This window comes from Ictalurus punctatus, chromosome 9 (genome assembly GCF_001660625.3).
Source record: "Ictalurus punctatus breed USDA103 chromosome 9, Coco_2.0, whole genome shotgun sequence".
Classification (NCBI taxonomy): domain Eukaryota; kingdom Metazoa; phylum Chordata; class Actinopteri; order Siluriformes; family Ictaluridae; genus Ictalurus; species Ictalurus punctatus.
In genome coordinates this window covers 5,276,530-5,292,384 of record NC_030424.2, presented here as the reverse complement: position 1 = coordinate 5,292,384, position 15,855 = coordinate 5,276,530, and the positions used below count along the sequence as shown (strand labels likewise).

The following is a 15,855-nucleotide window of genomic DNA, read 5'->3' as shown; positions in this document are numbered from 1 at the left end:
GTAGAACAGTTAATATTAGGTGCAAGCCCACACTTGGAACATTGTTCATTAGAATACTGGTTAAGCATTTAAGGTGCCAATATTTGAATACGGAAATCACTATTTGGGTATTCAGTATGTCCTTACTAATTTAATGTCATAAATTTAAATGTCATTTTTAATACTTTCTTGCAAATCCTTTGCAGTCAATGATTGGATGAAGTCTGGAACCAATAGACATCTTCCCTGGTTATGCTCTGCCAGACCTTTACTGTAGCTGTCTGAAATTCATGCTTGTTCTTCAGGTGTTTTCCCTTTTCAAATGAAGTGCATGCTTAATTGGATTCAGATTCCGAAAATTCCACTTCTTTGCTTCTTCTATATTTTATCTAGAGCTACTCTGATGTCAGGCTTATCCCGGGACCCCGGGTAAACAGGGCAGATTAGGCAGGGTTGATTTGCACGTGTCTTTCAAGGCAGACTATAGTTACTACACCTGACACTATGGCTCTCTCTGTAATGGAGTGTTGATGAAATGTTATATCAGCTCCCTTACCGAGGGATCCACTTCCATAGACTGAACCAATTGCTTAAATGATTGGGCATTGTACATATGGTTTTCAGGACACAAAACCTGTAACTCCAATCGTAGACACAAACTACTAAGCAGAACTATATGATGTACTATATATGTGCTCTGGTATGTGTACAGGGTGTTTTTCTTTTTTGTTTTTTACACATACAGTTCACAGTCACTTTTTTACTTTGCTGAATGGTTTCTGCATGCATGCATGATTGCACAAGAAAGTATCCATGTATTTCTTATCACCCCTGTCAGCAGCCAAAGAGGAACAAATGTGTGTGTGTGTGTGTGTGTGTGTGTGTGTGTGTGTGTGAGAGAGAGAGAGAGAGAGAGAGAGAGAGAGAGAGAGAGAGACATGTTTTCTGTGGTGTTGGTTTATTTTGCAACGGGAAAAATTGAAGTAGGTGGTGTATTTGATTTTCTCCTCCAACAGGATTGTGCTGCTGCTACCATAACCACAACTGCAAGTAAAGTGAATCTTTAGCATGATCTTGTGCTATGAAATTCTGCAAATTTTACATTTAAAAATGAATCAAACCAATCTTGTTTGGCTTTTTTGTTTGGTATTTTGGTAAGATGAGACAGCATTAAATTTCCCATATGATTAACTGGTGGTACACAATGTTAAAAATTAAGTAACATGTAAAGCTCTCATTTCACCCCTACATAGCATCCAGTATGAGAAAATGCAATAACCTTAGTTTATGCCCCTTCATTCGCTCAGAAAAATACTGATATGGCCCGGATAGAAATTGAGTTTGACCCACCTGCCTTAAAAGGAATTATTGTTGTATTTTAAGAAATATATTTTTTTATATGTTTCATTCTAGTGAATGTAAAAGTAGCACAGCTGTAGTTTATGAGGCTGTTACTCTGACTCCTTCAGTGCCATAAATTTTATTTAGTCACCATGTTACTTTCTGCTCCATTCCAACTGAATATTGCTTTTTCTCCAGACATCACTGTGCAAATCACCTGATGCATGAAAATATGTCTTCAAGGAAATAGGAAAAGACAGAAATTTCCACAGCTATACTCCTTTTGTGATATACACACACACAAAAAATGGTCAGAATAACTCACTTTGTAGTTCTACATTTATATTCTATCATGGTCCTCTCATCCACCCATGCAGATGCAGATTCAGCACACTAGTGCTGGGTTTTTCCACAAAGTTAACATTGCTTGTTATTATTTTGTTCACCTTCCATTTTCCTTCAATGTCCATTTTTGTTTTGACCCGCAGTGCGAACATTTTTCTTTGAAATAGCTTTGCGAGGAATTAAAAGATGCTACAGTCTCAATGAGAAGTGCTTCTGAAGCAGGTTCTCATACCTTCATTTGAGGGACAGTAATTTGTTCCAGTAGATGTCTGTCTCCCTAAAATTGAAAAAGAAGGGGATTTTATATGTCAAGAATTTTTTGTCAAAATTCTGCACATTTAGAGGAAGGCAAAGGATGTGAAGGTCACATTAGAATTGAACTAAGTCTCAGTTTTCATAAATGTAGTATGTTTCTATTTTTGATTTAATCACTCAGAAAAACATAATGGCTTTTTATTTGACAAATAGGCTGGGAAGTGTGAACAGTATTGCCAGTTGTTAGCAAGAGAGACAAATGACATGTTTTGATGGTCGTGGTGGAAAGTCCTGTCAGTGAAAAAATCTCAATAGACCTTCAATTGTTTTGAATCCGGTGACTGTGAAAGCCATAAGCATATGATCTATATTATTTTCATATTCACTAAACCAGTCAGTGACCCCACATGGTAGATGGTATTATATCCTAGAAAAGTTCACTGTCTTCAAAATGAAAATGTATTCTGTTTGATACTGTGTTAAAAAACAAAACGGTGGTTCTCTGAATACCAAATAACTGGCAGGGGCAGTGAAAAATCACCTGGGTACTTTCTTATGCGTGTGGGTCAGCACTGGTTAAAATTGACAGGGAACTCTAATGGTTGTCCATTGCATACGTAACTAGTGTTCTATTTCACTCATCATAACTGCCAGGACCTTTGAGATTCACCTAAATAAACTATGCTACAATGTCAACCAGCGCACATTACCTGAGTGCAAATGTGCTGATCTGATGATGGAATTACTGCCACCTGTGCAAATAGTAGTATATTAATTCAATTCAGTTAAATTTTATTTAACTGTATAGCACTGTTAACAATGGACATTGTCACAAAGCAGCTTTACATTTACAGCATTTGGCAAATGCCCTTATCCAGAGCAACTTACATTTTTATCTCATTTATATAACTGAGTGTTGAGGGCCTTGCCCAAGGGCCCAACAGTGGTAGCGTAGCAGTACTGGGGCTTGAACTCCTGACCTTCTGATCAGTAACCTTTAACCTGTCAGAGCCTTTAACCACTGAGCCACCACTGCCCTACATAGTTCTTTAAAGAAATATATCAATTCTGCATATTAATTGTAAATGTATAAATTTATCCCTATATATGTAGTATAGCAGTAAAGTAGTAACAGTAGAGTACTGTTAAACTCAGCAGGTTTCTCGTCACATAACGCTGCGAGGTCAATTGATTGGTTTACAAATGTGAGTAATATGAGATCAGGTAAAAACCCAGGGTTCAACTACAATGTAAAAACAGAGTCATCTGGCAACTTATGCATGCAAAGCAAACTTAACACCAAGGCATTCTCCTGCTCTTTTTACATTTACATGTATCTTGCTGACACGCTTATTCAAAGCAACTTACGTATAATTAAAACAGGATACAACAGAGTAGTATACAGCCATCAGGATACAACTTGCTTAATCACCAAGCTCACACTTCCTCACTTTTTTCTGAAGTGACTGCTAGCAAGAAGGCTTGAGAGAACCATTTCAGTTTGACTTCCTGCATGAGCTCATAAGAGAGGGTCTTAAGGGACTCCAGCAATATTTTGAGGGAGACCAGTGGACTGTGTTAGGTGCACTTAGCTACAGACCAGCTATTGAGGAGACTGTGGGGGGTACGGACTCAGGATGGATATGAGGGATAGAGGGAAACTCAATCCTGGCCCATGTATGCTAGCTGACCATGCTAGCAGCACATATTCACAGGTCTCAGATAGGTGGTGATGTAAAAAAAAAAAAAAAATAGAGTGGACATGTACGAGTGTTAGGGTTAGGGTTGGAAAATGGAACTTTGGCTCGTCCCCCCCCCTTTTTTTTAATATCTGGCCCTTGTGCAGTTAAATGTCAGTATCAGTTGTATCAATATCAGTTGAGTGTTTAAAAATATCTCCAACGCAGCCAGCAGTGGTTATCCTATCGTTACTTCAAGTCTTATACTATAAAAACCGTCAATCTCTCACTATTGTTTCTCTACGGAAATTTTCCATTCACTGGTTATTGCTATGCAGTGGTTATATTTTAGAATAGTTTCAGGCATTCTTTAATATATGAAATGTCAGCTACTGTGCGCAGTACAACCATAAAACACTACATAACCACTAGGCTGAAATTTGTTCTCAACAAATAATTTAAAGACATCATTGTTTCTGCACTACGCAACAATAAATGGATGTATGAATGTTGGATGTTTATCAGCATCATATGCTGAGCCAGACAAGAGGCCTGATGTCCAAATTGTATTCCTGTCTTTAAAATTCAGTGGATAGCCCTTTTACTGTACAGAGAGCACTGTGTAAAGATCTTAACCTTACTGATGACAGTATTGATTGGACAGTCATTTGGGACACGTTTAAATTTATACATAGGGCTTACCTAACTCCAAGAAAGCACAACCTTATGAAAATCATTCCATTACCAATCCATGACCTCTGTTGTAGTGGCCAAATTGCTTCTTTTAGGCAGATCTATTGGGACTGGTCTGGTGTTGCAAGGTTTTGGAGTATGGGTTCCTCCTCCCTGTCTGATCTGCTAAATGCACTTATACCATGCTGTCCTGGACTGTTGCACTTGAATGATGATTCATTGTTAGCATTAACTATGTTTCCATCCAAGTTGCGAATTTAACTTCTGCAAAAACTTGGAATATTGCATAAAACATTTGTGAATAAAGCACTTTTTCCATCCCATGTGTTCAAGAGAACAAAATCGTCACTTACTGGGATAGTGACACAAAGTCGTCTATCCAAACATACACTACCTCTCGCTCTCGGCCATTTAAAATTTTCGGAGCCAATTATACAATCACATGACTTGTTCAGGCAAAGTCACAACTTTTTTGATGCGCATCAAGGAATTTATTTGGTAAATGTGTTTCCATCGTAGTTTATGCACACGTCTTCTTATCGAATAAAAAAAAATGTCCACCTCAATTGAGTACATGTGTTCTTTCAATCTTCCATTGAAGTAATACTAATGGAAATGTCAGGTACATAACAGCCACGCAGCAATCCATCAATACATGCAATTGTGTGGCAGATGAAGTTGTCTAATTAGACATGATTGCTGATTGGGTATAAATTATCTATATATATAATTCTATCTGTCTATCTAACCATCTCTATCACCATACAACCAACTATCACCATACTCCTTATTCCTACACAGGGTCACAGGGCACCTGGAGCTTATCCCAAGGAACTCGGGGCACAAGGCAGTGAATACCCTGGATCGGGTGCCAACCCATCTCAGGGCACAATCACACACTCAATCACACTGCAGACAATTTGGAAATGCCAATCAGCCTACAATACATGTTTTTGGACTGGAAACTCATGCACGCACACAGGGCGAAGGCAGGAATCAAACCCCAACCCTAGAGGTGCAAGACAAACATGCTAACCACTAAGCCACCATATCTGTTTGTTTGTTTGTTTGTTTGTTTCCATGTTATATATAATTTTTTTTTAAATCTATTTTTGTCAGTTTGCTATTCTGTGGACAGGTTTCTTACCTTTTGGTTGAACTTCTCCTCTAGTTCTTGGTTTATTCTCTGCAATGCTGCATAGCTGCTCTGTATCCTGCAAGTAAATTGGACATGATGAGCTCTAATCTTTTTAATACTGCAAAGGTTTGCTAAAACAGACTGTACTCTTGGTGGGATTCCAAACATGTTAATGAAATGCTCTGTGTCAGTGGAAAATGCTGTTGTGCCAACTATACTCATATCTAAGTCTCATTTTCGCAAGCATCCTGTTTTAAACTGTTATTTAATTGTGAATAGTCTGCTCATTACTTGGGGAGAGGCCACTGCGTTAATTAAAATGACATAACAATCGAATTGCTTCTAATGTTCTTGGTTTGAGTGTGTTTATAGTTTCATATGAGGGGGAGACCATGCCATGAGGGCTGTCTGCTGCAAGCCACTTGAGCATTGCACTAACAACATTACATTTAATCAACCAAGAACTTTGCTGGAACACTGGGAACACACACACACACACACACACACACACACACACACACACACACACACACAGACACACAATTATTCAGATAAATAATAATGAAGTTTATTTCAAGGTTATATTCATTATTCCTTCATTCTTTAGTGAAAGTGGATTATTGTTAGTGTTACGTATGATGATGTGCTGATGTGAACTGTGTATTTAAATTAAAAGTTGCTTTGAAGTTGATCAAAGAGTAGCTTCTAGCATTTAATAGTTTCAAATAAACTTTTATATAGTCATGTCTGGCCAGTAAAGGTGGCCCTGTTTTTACTTTAGCCAGAGCCATATCACCCTGCAGCTCTCGTCTGGTTTCCTACTGAAGTTAAGCAGGGTTGAGCCTGGCCAGCACTTGGATGCGAGACCTCCTGGGGAAAACTAAGGTTGCTGATGGAAGTGGTATTAGGGAGGTCAGCAAGGGGTACTCACCCGGTGGTCTGTGTGGGGCCTAATATAGTGACGGGTAGACTATACTGTAAAAACAGCACCATCTTTCCGATGAGACGTTAAACTGAGGTTCTGACTCTTTGTGGTCATTAAAAATCCCAGGGCACTTCTAGTAAAGAGCAGGGGTATAACCCTGGTGTCATGATGAAATTCCCCCATGGGCCCTTATCTACCATGGCCCCTTAATAATCCCTATCCCTGAATTGGCTACATCACTCTCCTCTCCTCTCCACCATTAGCTAGTGTGTGGTGGGAATTCTGGCGCACTATGACTGCCATCGAATCATCCAGGCAGATGCTACACACTAGTGGTGGTTGAGGAGATCCTCCACCCTCCATACTATGTAAGGGACTTTGAGTGCCTAGAAAAGCGCTATATAAATGTAAGGAATAAAAAAAAAATGTAAGGAATACACCGTTTGCAGGGTGATGGCAGTGTTGTGTTACAGAAATGTGTAGCATGAGTCAACAGGTATTGTTTGCCATGAATAATCAGCTATTACAGCTGCAGTGTTTGACCAAATTTGCTAAAAAAAAAATATTTGAGAGAAATCCCTATGCCAGCAGCAAATCCTGTATGTGGATTTTAAATAGTTCATGCGCAGACTAATCCTGGCCATCAGTTTCACTCAGGAAGGCTCATAAAAATGCCCAACATTACCTATTATTATAGTCTTCCTACACTGTAGATGATTTCGTTAGATTGAGTGACAGCTGGGAAAAAACTCCTCATTAGATTTTTAAATAATCGTTCTTTGACAAAGTTAGGACAGGACCAGATTGAGTTACTCTCCCTATGGCTTCAACCAGTTGCCTTGTCTGGTAATTTTGTTTAGGCTTATTTGGGGGAAAAATAAGCACAGATGCTTTGAACCTGCGAAGCTTGTCAGTAAATTTCTCCAGCTCCTCCTGTGCCCGTCGTAGTTCTGTCTCCAGGTACTGCTTTGTGGCGTCAAACTCAGTCTCCAGCATCTCCAGCTTATGAGTGGTATAGGAGAGCTGCTTCCTTAGGTCCTCCTTCTGCTCCTGCAATGAACTGCGCATATACAAACAGTTGAAGATGATTGATACTACTTTATCCTACTTAAATTCATTGCTTCCTAAATAATGACACGCATACTGTATGTCATCTTTTATAGTAATAATACGTATGGTGGCAACGGACTAATCATTCTGCATCTGTTTCATGTTGGTTATATTAACTTTTTAAGTGCAATATGCAACATTATTAAACCACAAAACCAAAAGACTACTGATGTAGTTGGTTAATCAACCTGGAAAATAAAGTTATGATGTAACACAGCAGCAAAGGAAAGAAAAGCTCTTTAATGATAGATGAAGATGGGATGGTCTCATCCCTGATGAACTGATTTAAAACAGAGTCACATGCAATGAAATGGACCAAAATGTACAGTCTAATGATCTAATTCCAGTAATTATCTAGCAGCCACTTTCACAAGAACGCCACTGTAACAGCAAAATCGAACACTCTTTTGAAGAATAAGTTAGAATGTGATTGGGAGTGCTGTTGGAGGTTTGAATCCTGGTATAAGATTGTGGAAAGAGTGGGAGAGAAGGGAATAAAGCACAGGAAGTAATGTACAGACTATATGCAAATTAGACTCCATATATGATTTTTTCAACAGACATTTGCTCTGGAGGTGTTCAGTATAACACCACTTCACACATATCTTACAGCTCTCAGTTCTTTTGAATCTGCTGAAATCCTATTCTCAAGTTACAACACACCTACGACTGGAACGTTTGCCTTTATATTACAGCAACTACAGCTTAATTTTAGTTGCATTGGAAAAAATCCCTCATCTAAACTTAGTTTTTATTGTGATTATTGAGTACAGATGAAAATAATATTGTAGTTTTATTTGAATACACTGACATGTAGATTATGTAGAGATGAATGATTACTAATATGAGGTGATTAATGCAGTGTTTTTCAGGCTGGTCCCCGGGCCTCCTCAGAAAGTCCACAATTTTTGCTCCAAATGCACCTGTAAGTTACAGTATATGGCCAAAAGTATGTGGACACCTGACCATAACATCCATTTGATGTTTTTCCATAACTATGACACAAAGTTGGATGCAGAATGTCTACGATGTCTTTGTATGCTGTAAAGAAGAACTCGAGTGAGTGGCCTGAACCAAACACTGACCTCAAACCCACTGAACACCTTTAGGATGAACTGCAACACTGACTTCATGCCAGGCCTTCTTGCAGGGCATGAGTGTCCAACCTCTTATGCACTTGTGGCTGAATGGGCACAAATCCCAATATGCAACAAAATCTAGTGGAAAGCCTTCTCACAAGACTGGAGGTTGTTAGAGCAACAAAGGAGGGACCTTCTGCATATTAATGCCCATGGTTTTGGAATGGGATGTTACATGATCAGGTGTCCACATACTGTGGACATATAATGTATGGACAATAGTGCATGGTTGAGATGTTTTTCAGATGGGCAATAGTAAAAGTGTACCATCTGGGGGTCCCCAAGGAGCAGTTTAGCAAACACTTGAGTTAATGGAAGTGCCTAGATGATATATGATTTTTGATTTGCTTTCCTCTTACCTTCTTTTCTGATGTTTACAACCATTTCGAGAGGCTTTAAGTGCAGTTTTCCCAATATATATTTTTTTCATGTTATATTTTGCGTTTTCTTGTGTGTAGTAAGTGCACTGGGTGTTGGAGCCCAGAGACTGTGAAAGACCCTAAGTTTTCCTTCCAGAAGCAGACAATAATTTTCTGTCAGGATTGAGCCTGATAAAAAGAGAAAAGAGAGAACACTGCTACAATCACACAGTCCATAGAGAACTCATTTACTTCCAGGACCTCTGGAATGTATGAATGCCGGAAAAACATTTTTGAGTAACCAGTTGCTAAGTTTTTTTGTTTTTTTGTTTTTTTTAGTATTTATTCTAAATTGGATGCAATGGGCTTTAATGTGTGTTTTCGATTATCAGGCCTATTTATTGTAAATGGGACTTTTGTTTGTATGTTTTTTTAAAAATACGTTCATTACAGTTATTTGGAAAATGTATATCCATCCCTCCATCCATCCATCCATCCATCTTCTCTTCCACTTCCAGGGGACATAGGGTACGAATTCCAACCCACTGCAGGAAAATGTATATATAGGGTACAATTCAAGTAAAATTCAGAAAAGGCTTCCTTCTTTTGATCACATTTAATTTCTAAAGTGTTTATGCATTTAATAAATAGTTGCATTGAAACCTGGCAAGACAAAGTGAATGTTTCTAAGAAAACTTATTTATAAATAAATATGTATAAATAAAAATAACTGTGAAGATCCGAGTTCCGAGTTGAGTTACCCATGTGTACCAAACCCCATAATATTCAATACTGAAATTCCACATACTGGCATTCTTGACCTCAACCATAACTATGAACATAGGTCCCTCTAAACATTTGCACAGATATTGTGTGCATGGGTGGAGTTAGTGTAAACAGAGGTGCTTATGTGCAAACCTTCTTGAGCAATATCAGCTTCAGAAAGGAGTAATATTAAGTCCAGTGCCACTGTATAGCAGTTTGATGTAACCATAATATGTCACACCGAAATATATATTTTGGACTGTAAATACAGTTTTAAAAAATGTAGAATACCAATCGAGGACAAATATATATATATATATATATATATATATATATATATATATATATATATATATATATATATATATATATATATATAAACAAACATGACTATTAATTAATAATATTGTATAGCATAATTAATTAATAGCAATATAATTGTATACGTCGGATACATTATCTTGAGGGCTGAATATGTCCTGGATAAAATTATGAACAATGCCGAATTAAAGTGAGATGCAAAGTGAGATGCAGTGGAGTGCTTATCCTTTAAACTGTAGGAACATTTTGTTTATAGGAGAGTGCACTGGATTAACCAACATGCTGGCATTATTTTACTACATTTTAACTCAAAATAGATCATTCCAAGCATGGTAAATTAGCCTCACACACATTTCATGACTTTGATTTAGTGTCTTGTGGTTACATTTAAGGCACTGTTGGTACACAAACAAAAAAAAAAAAGCAGAAAATTAGGATGCACTGAATCAAGTGCTATTTTATAAGCTGACAAATAATGAAGCCATATCGTTAAATTAGCCAGTTCTGCAGTGATGAATATGATACTTACAAGTAGGAGTATTTATGCAGCAATATACTGACTATATACTACACTCCTATTTGAAAGCTTCCCATCTGCTTATTAATGTAATCAAAGTTGGAGGTTTTTGTTTCATTAATTAAATTGTCTGTTACATCATATTATATTTGACATCATATAAAAAGTTGTGATCTGCTTCTTCAGTCTGCATTTTCTATCCCCTGGGGTTAAAGGTTTAAAATCTGGCAACTTTGGAGAACTGAATGGGCCACTTATAAAATTACGTCCTTAACATAAGTTGCCAACGCTCAATACAGCCCGATGAGAATCAGCACTGGGATTTTATAAGATCTTGCCATGTCCCACAGGTAAGGTTGCTTGCACTTTTCTCTTTAATACATTGCTTTCTTTCATGTTATCTTATAGGCTTGTTTTGCTGTATAGAGAAATGTTTCATAAAGCACTGATGAAATGATAACAATGGCAATTCCACCATCAACTAGCTCCACAATATCCTCCTCAGAGTCAGGCACATTGTAGATCCATCATCCCCAATCTGTTCCATCACTGATTGAGATCTGTGAAGGAGCCCCTGAGAAATATGGTGTCTAATCACACTACACGTTTCATGAGATGAAAGAAACCAAGAGGTTACTAGGTTTGAGGCTCACTTATGTGTATTGTATAAAAGTGCGTCACTTTTTCTTTTGATCAACAGTTGCTTTCCCTTGCAACACAAACTGATACCGACTAGATGATAGTTAGACAGCAATCAATGACATTCCCTCCAGTGCAGTCCCAGAGAGGTCCAGAGTTCCTAACTGTCAGAAAACCTTTGAGTGATTTATAGACAATAACAAGTAGTATGTTGGGAAAATGTATTTAACAGAAAATCTCACAAAAGTCTGATTGAAAATTGAATAAATGTACTTTACATTTTCCCACCATTATTGTACTGAAGTACCGAATGGCCATTTGATCGCCTAGGTTTTCCCTCAGAGACCGTTTGCTATCGGTCCCATCTCCTGTCGCATCTGACTTGCTTCATGTCTTCATGTTTGAGGAGGTACAAAGGCAGAGAATGTTATAATCAAAGTTAGATCTGCATTCCCTAAGTGGGTTTTGATTTGTGCTTTGAAGCAAATGTTCAGTGGGGGGAACTTGGCCTCAGCTGTTTGCCCATTTGCAATTCTGCTAGAGACCTACAACACTCTAATGGTGTAGCTCTGTAATTGAGCACAGTAAAAAGGGTACACAGGACTTCACATGCTCGAACCCATAATGAACCCATAATGATTTGAAAAACTCTTAAAATGCTTTCCATTGCTCCAGTCTAAATACCCTACATGCACTAAAGTATAGTTATTTGTATATATTTATTTTTGACTATATTTATTGTTGTTTGTCTTTTATAAATGGTGTAGTGTTGTCAAACCAAGCCGCAAATCAAATCTCCCATGTGGACAATAAAGAAATGAACTGAAGTGGTCTCTATTCTGCAAACATTCATTGACTAGGGAAAGGAAAATGTTGATACGAATTTTGTGGCGTTGCATCTCTGGTCAAATGAATTTCCTCAATATCCTACAGCTCTCTGTCACTCTCTGTTGCATTTGCAAACTCAGTCAATATCTGCTCGGACACAAGCTTCTGCTTGGAAACTTTTATGTAGTTCACATGCATTTGAACAGCCTGTTCATTACTAGCTGAACATGTGTAACATTTACTACGTCTGCAAAGCGCATCAGCCACTGTTAATTGTTCGCCAAACAACAAATTATACAGTATTTCTCTAAGTGTGACAAAAGACTGAGGACTGCCTAAAGCCTTCTTTAAGATTGCAGTCAGCAGTCAGTGATCGGTTTCTGTTTACACCATATACAGAACATACTCCTGAAATTTCTCACCGCTGTAAACTACAGCGAATGGCTTCTTTTCAATTTGTGCATAATTTATTTCTGCCGGAGTCATTGTACATGATGTATAAGCTACTGAAAAATCATTGTCTCATGGTGCTGCAGCAATACTTCTCAGAGCCATCTTTGTATACAGCAGTCAACAATTTGACAGGCTTGTCTGCATAATAGAATTTCAACACCAGCTCACTAAACAAATCTTAAGCAATTCCCATTCTCTTGTATGTATGTGTATCTTGTATCCATGTCCACTCTTTTGTGATTTCTAGTAAGGGACAAATTGCTTTTGTTTTAGCTGAAAGGACTGGAATGAACTTATCCATGTAGTTCACTAATTCAAATGCTCTCTGCCATTCTGTTTTGTCTTTAGGTGCCGGCATGTAACAGTCGCTCACATTTTTACACTGGTAATATAAGCTCACTATCTACACACCTGTACACCCGCACATTGTCCAATCAGCCAATCATGCGGCAGCAACGTATGATCATGCAGTTACAGGTTAAAAGCTTCAAATAAAATTCACATTAAACATCAGAATGGGGGAAAATGTGATCTCATTGACTTTGACCATGGTGTGGCTGTTGGTGCCAAATGGGCTGGTTTGAGTATTTTTCAGAAATTGCTGCTCTCCTGGGATTTTCATGCACAACAATCTCTACAGTTTACAGTTTACACAAAATGGTGCAAAAAACAAAACAAAAAACATCCAATGAATGGTTCTCTGGGCAGAAATTCCTTGTGGATAAGGGAGGTCAGAAGAGTATGGCCAGACTTGTTTGGAGCTGACTGGAAGGCTATAGTAACTCAAATAATCACTCTTTGCAACTGTGGTGAGCAGAAAAGCATCTCAGAACACATAACACATAAAACCTTGAGGCAGATAGGCTACAACAGCAGAATACCACACTGGTTCCACATCTGTCAGTCAAGCACAAGAATCTGAAGCTTCAGCTGGCACAGGTTCACCAAAACGGTATGTATGCCATACACCTCATGCCATGACATTTCCATACACTTTAGGACCCCTGTATCACCACACTGCTCTCTACCTGTCTGTGATGATGACTACCTGATGGAGAAATTCAGAAATGCAGGACATTCTGTTAAAATGGCCAGCAAGCTAATGCTTGGACTATTGCTCTGAAACAAGGATATGTAATAATATCCGCAATCATTGATGGTGATGCAGTGGCTAGGATTGTTGTTTTCCTGCTCTTTGGTGGGGGCACACAGGAAGCAGTTGTGCAATTCAGCAGTATCCTGATGCCAGTGCCTAGCAGGAAAGAAAGTCAACCCACATAGTTCCTAAAAACACACATGGTTCTGGGGAGCCATATTCAGTTTTGGCTACTTAAGCCAGCAACTTAAGTCAAAAACTTGCATCAGAATTTATGTGGGGAAAGTTACATTTTAAAGTTACAATTTAGAGATGGGTTATGCAAAAAGCTTAAGTTGATTTTCTTGTTGCACCACTAAGATGATGCAAATTGTCTGCATGTAGTTCACGACTCAGGGGTTTGCAGAATTTTCTTATATAGGAGTATAGGTGCCTGAAGCTGGTTTTTCCAGTAATGTCTAGATCACCTTCTTTAAACACAAGCGCTTGCCGGGATAAATTCCAGCAAAAATTCTGGGATAGAAAATGTGGACTGAAAAGGAAATATTGTTTTCTTTCTTTGGTGTGAAATGTAGAGCATAATTGGTATAATGATATATTGTTTGAATAAGAAGATGACAAGTACTGAAGTAAAGTCTAATATATCGACAATATAGTTATAGTAATCTCTGAAAATTCGGCTTAATTGAACAATATAGCGTCCAAACTCATGTGGAAACTTAATAAAATACCACTTGGTCAAGGCTGTCCTGTTATTTAGATTTCTTTTATATTGTTTGCCAACAGTTAATCGTGCACCCAATTTAACGTAGTCACAAGTTACTACATCAAGGTCATGAAATCATATAGTATGCATGGAATGTAAGGTATTTTATCATGCTTGTAATTCACTACTTTGAATTGTCTCAGCTCTTGAGCAATGTCTGCCAAGTTGATCATCCAAAGAGCAACTCAAATGTGTATTTCCTGTATTTGTTGGTCTTCACTGTGTCTGGGTGTTTGAGACTAGTAAACTGTTTAGACTGAGGACCTTGGGTCAGATTTGACAGTGAGTGCAGATGTCTGGACAGATGCAACTTCCTTGAGATGGTCAATTCTGAGGCAGTGAGCACATCACTGATACCCATGTTTGCCTTCCAAGAGATTCAGACAACGGTTGCATGTAAGCAAGTCTCGTGACATGGTTAATTGTGGCTCTTCATTCTGCAATAGAATAGGGAATAACAGTAATCTATGCATTCTACAAAACTGGTAGCAAATCTGACTATTATGAACTTTTACAATTTTAGGGGTGACAAGTAAGATTTCGTAAGGAAGTTGGTGTCCATCCATGATTTTATATTGTGAATACATTTAGTTAAAGAGGTGGTAGAAAGAACTGTGGTGGACATTGTACTGAGATAAATATCAGTATCAGTATCTGCATAACAGTTGAATCTAAGACTGTGTTTGCGAATGATCTGGCCAAGTAGAGGATTTGTTTTTACTCATTGTATCTCTGAAAGGTGAGATGCGAACCAATCATGTGCTAGGCTAGAAATACCAATCGAGGAAATGCAGGAGAGCAAAATCTGTCAGAACCCACGCAAGAATACTGATGAGACCAGCATCAGAAGAAAGGAGAAGGTCATTGATGACTCTTAGAAGATTTCTCTCAGTACCATGAAGAGGACAGAAACCTGATTGAAAAGGCTCAAAGAAATTGTTGGTAGCGAGAGTGTTGTAGTTGGAAGGCAACCACTCTTTCAAGCAGTTTGAACAGAAATTAGTATATTATCAGAATGGTGAATAGGATTGAGGGTAATATTTGTGAGGACTGGAGTGTCAGCAGCCATCCTCAGCAGCAGAGCCACAGAAATACAGAAGCTCCAAGCAGAAGAAGTATCAGGACGAATATCAGGGTGAGAGGAGCTCCAGCAGTCGAAGTGTGTCAGGACAGCTTGACAGAGACAGAATATTTCATTAACATTATAGTATACATAAATGCCTTGTATCCCTCATAAATTTGTGTAATATGCTTAACCTTTACTACACCCACTACCTATGCATTCAATTTAATTCCATTTTTTTTCATAGTCTGTTATGGTGGGTTGATAATGGCTGATATAGTAGGATGACATATAAGAAAAATATAAAAGCCATGTCACGTCCACCTGGAATAGTTAATAAATCATGCAAAGAAAAAAAAATGTATTTAGTTTAAATAGTGCACTTCATCTTAAACCCTCTACCAGTAGTCTTTTCTGCTTTTCTCCCACTACTTCTATCCTTTA

General features: G+C 38.1%; 1 protein-coding gene across 1 annotated transcript in view; it reads right to left on the bottom strand.

The window, feature by feature from the left end:
• The window catches only part of LOC108269551 (brain-enriched guanylate kinase-associated protein), a 29,542-nt gene that overhangs the window by 8,753 nt on the left and 4,934 nt on the right, over nt 1–15,855 (bottom strand). The window contains exons 2-3 of the mRNA XM_017475497.3: nt 7,254–7,415; nt 5,440–5,506 (exon numbers count right to left, since the gene is read on the bottom strand). Of these exons, the coding sequence (XP_017330986.1) occupies nt 5,440–5,506; nt 7,254–7,415 (229 nt within the window). The remainder of the gene's footprint in view (nt 1–5,439; nt 5,507–7,253; nt 7,416–15,855) is intronic.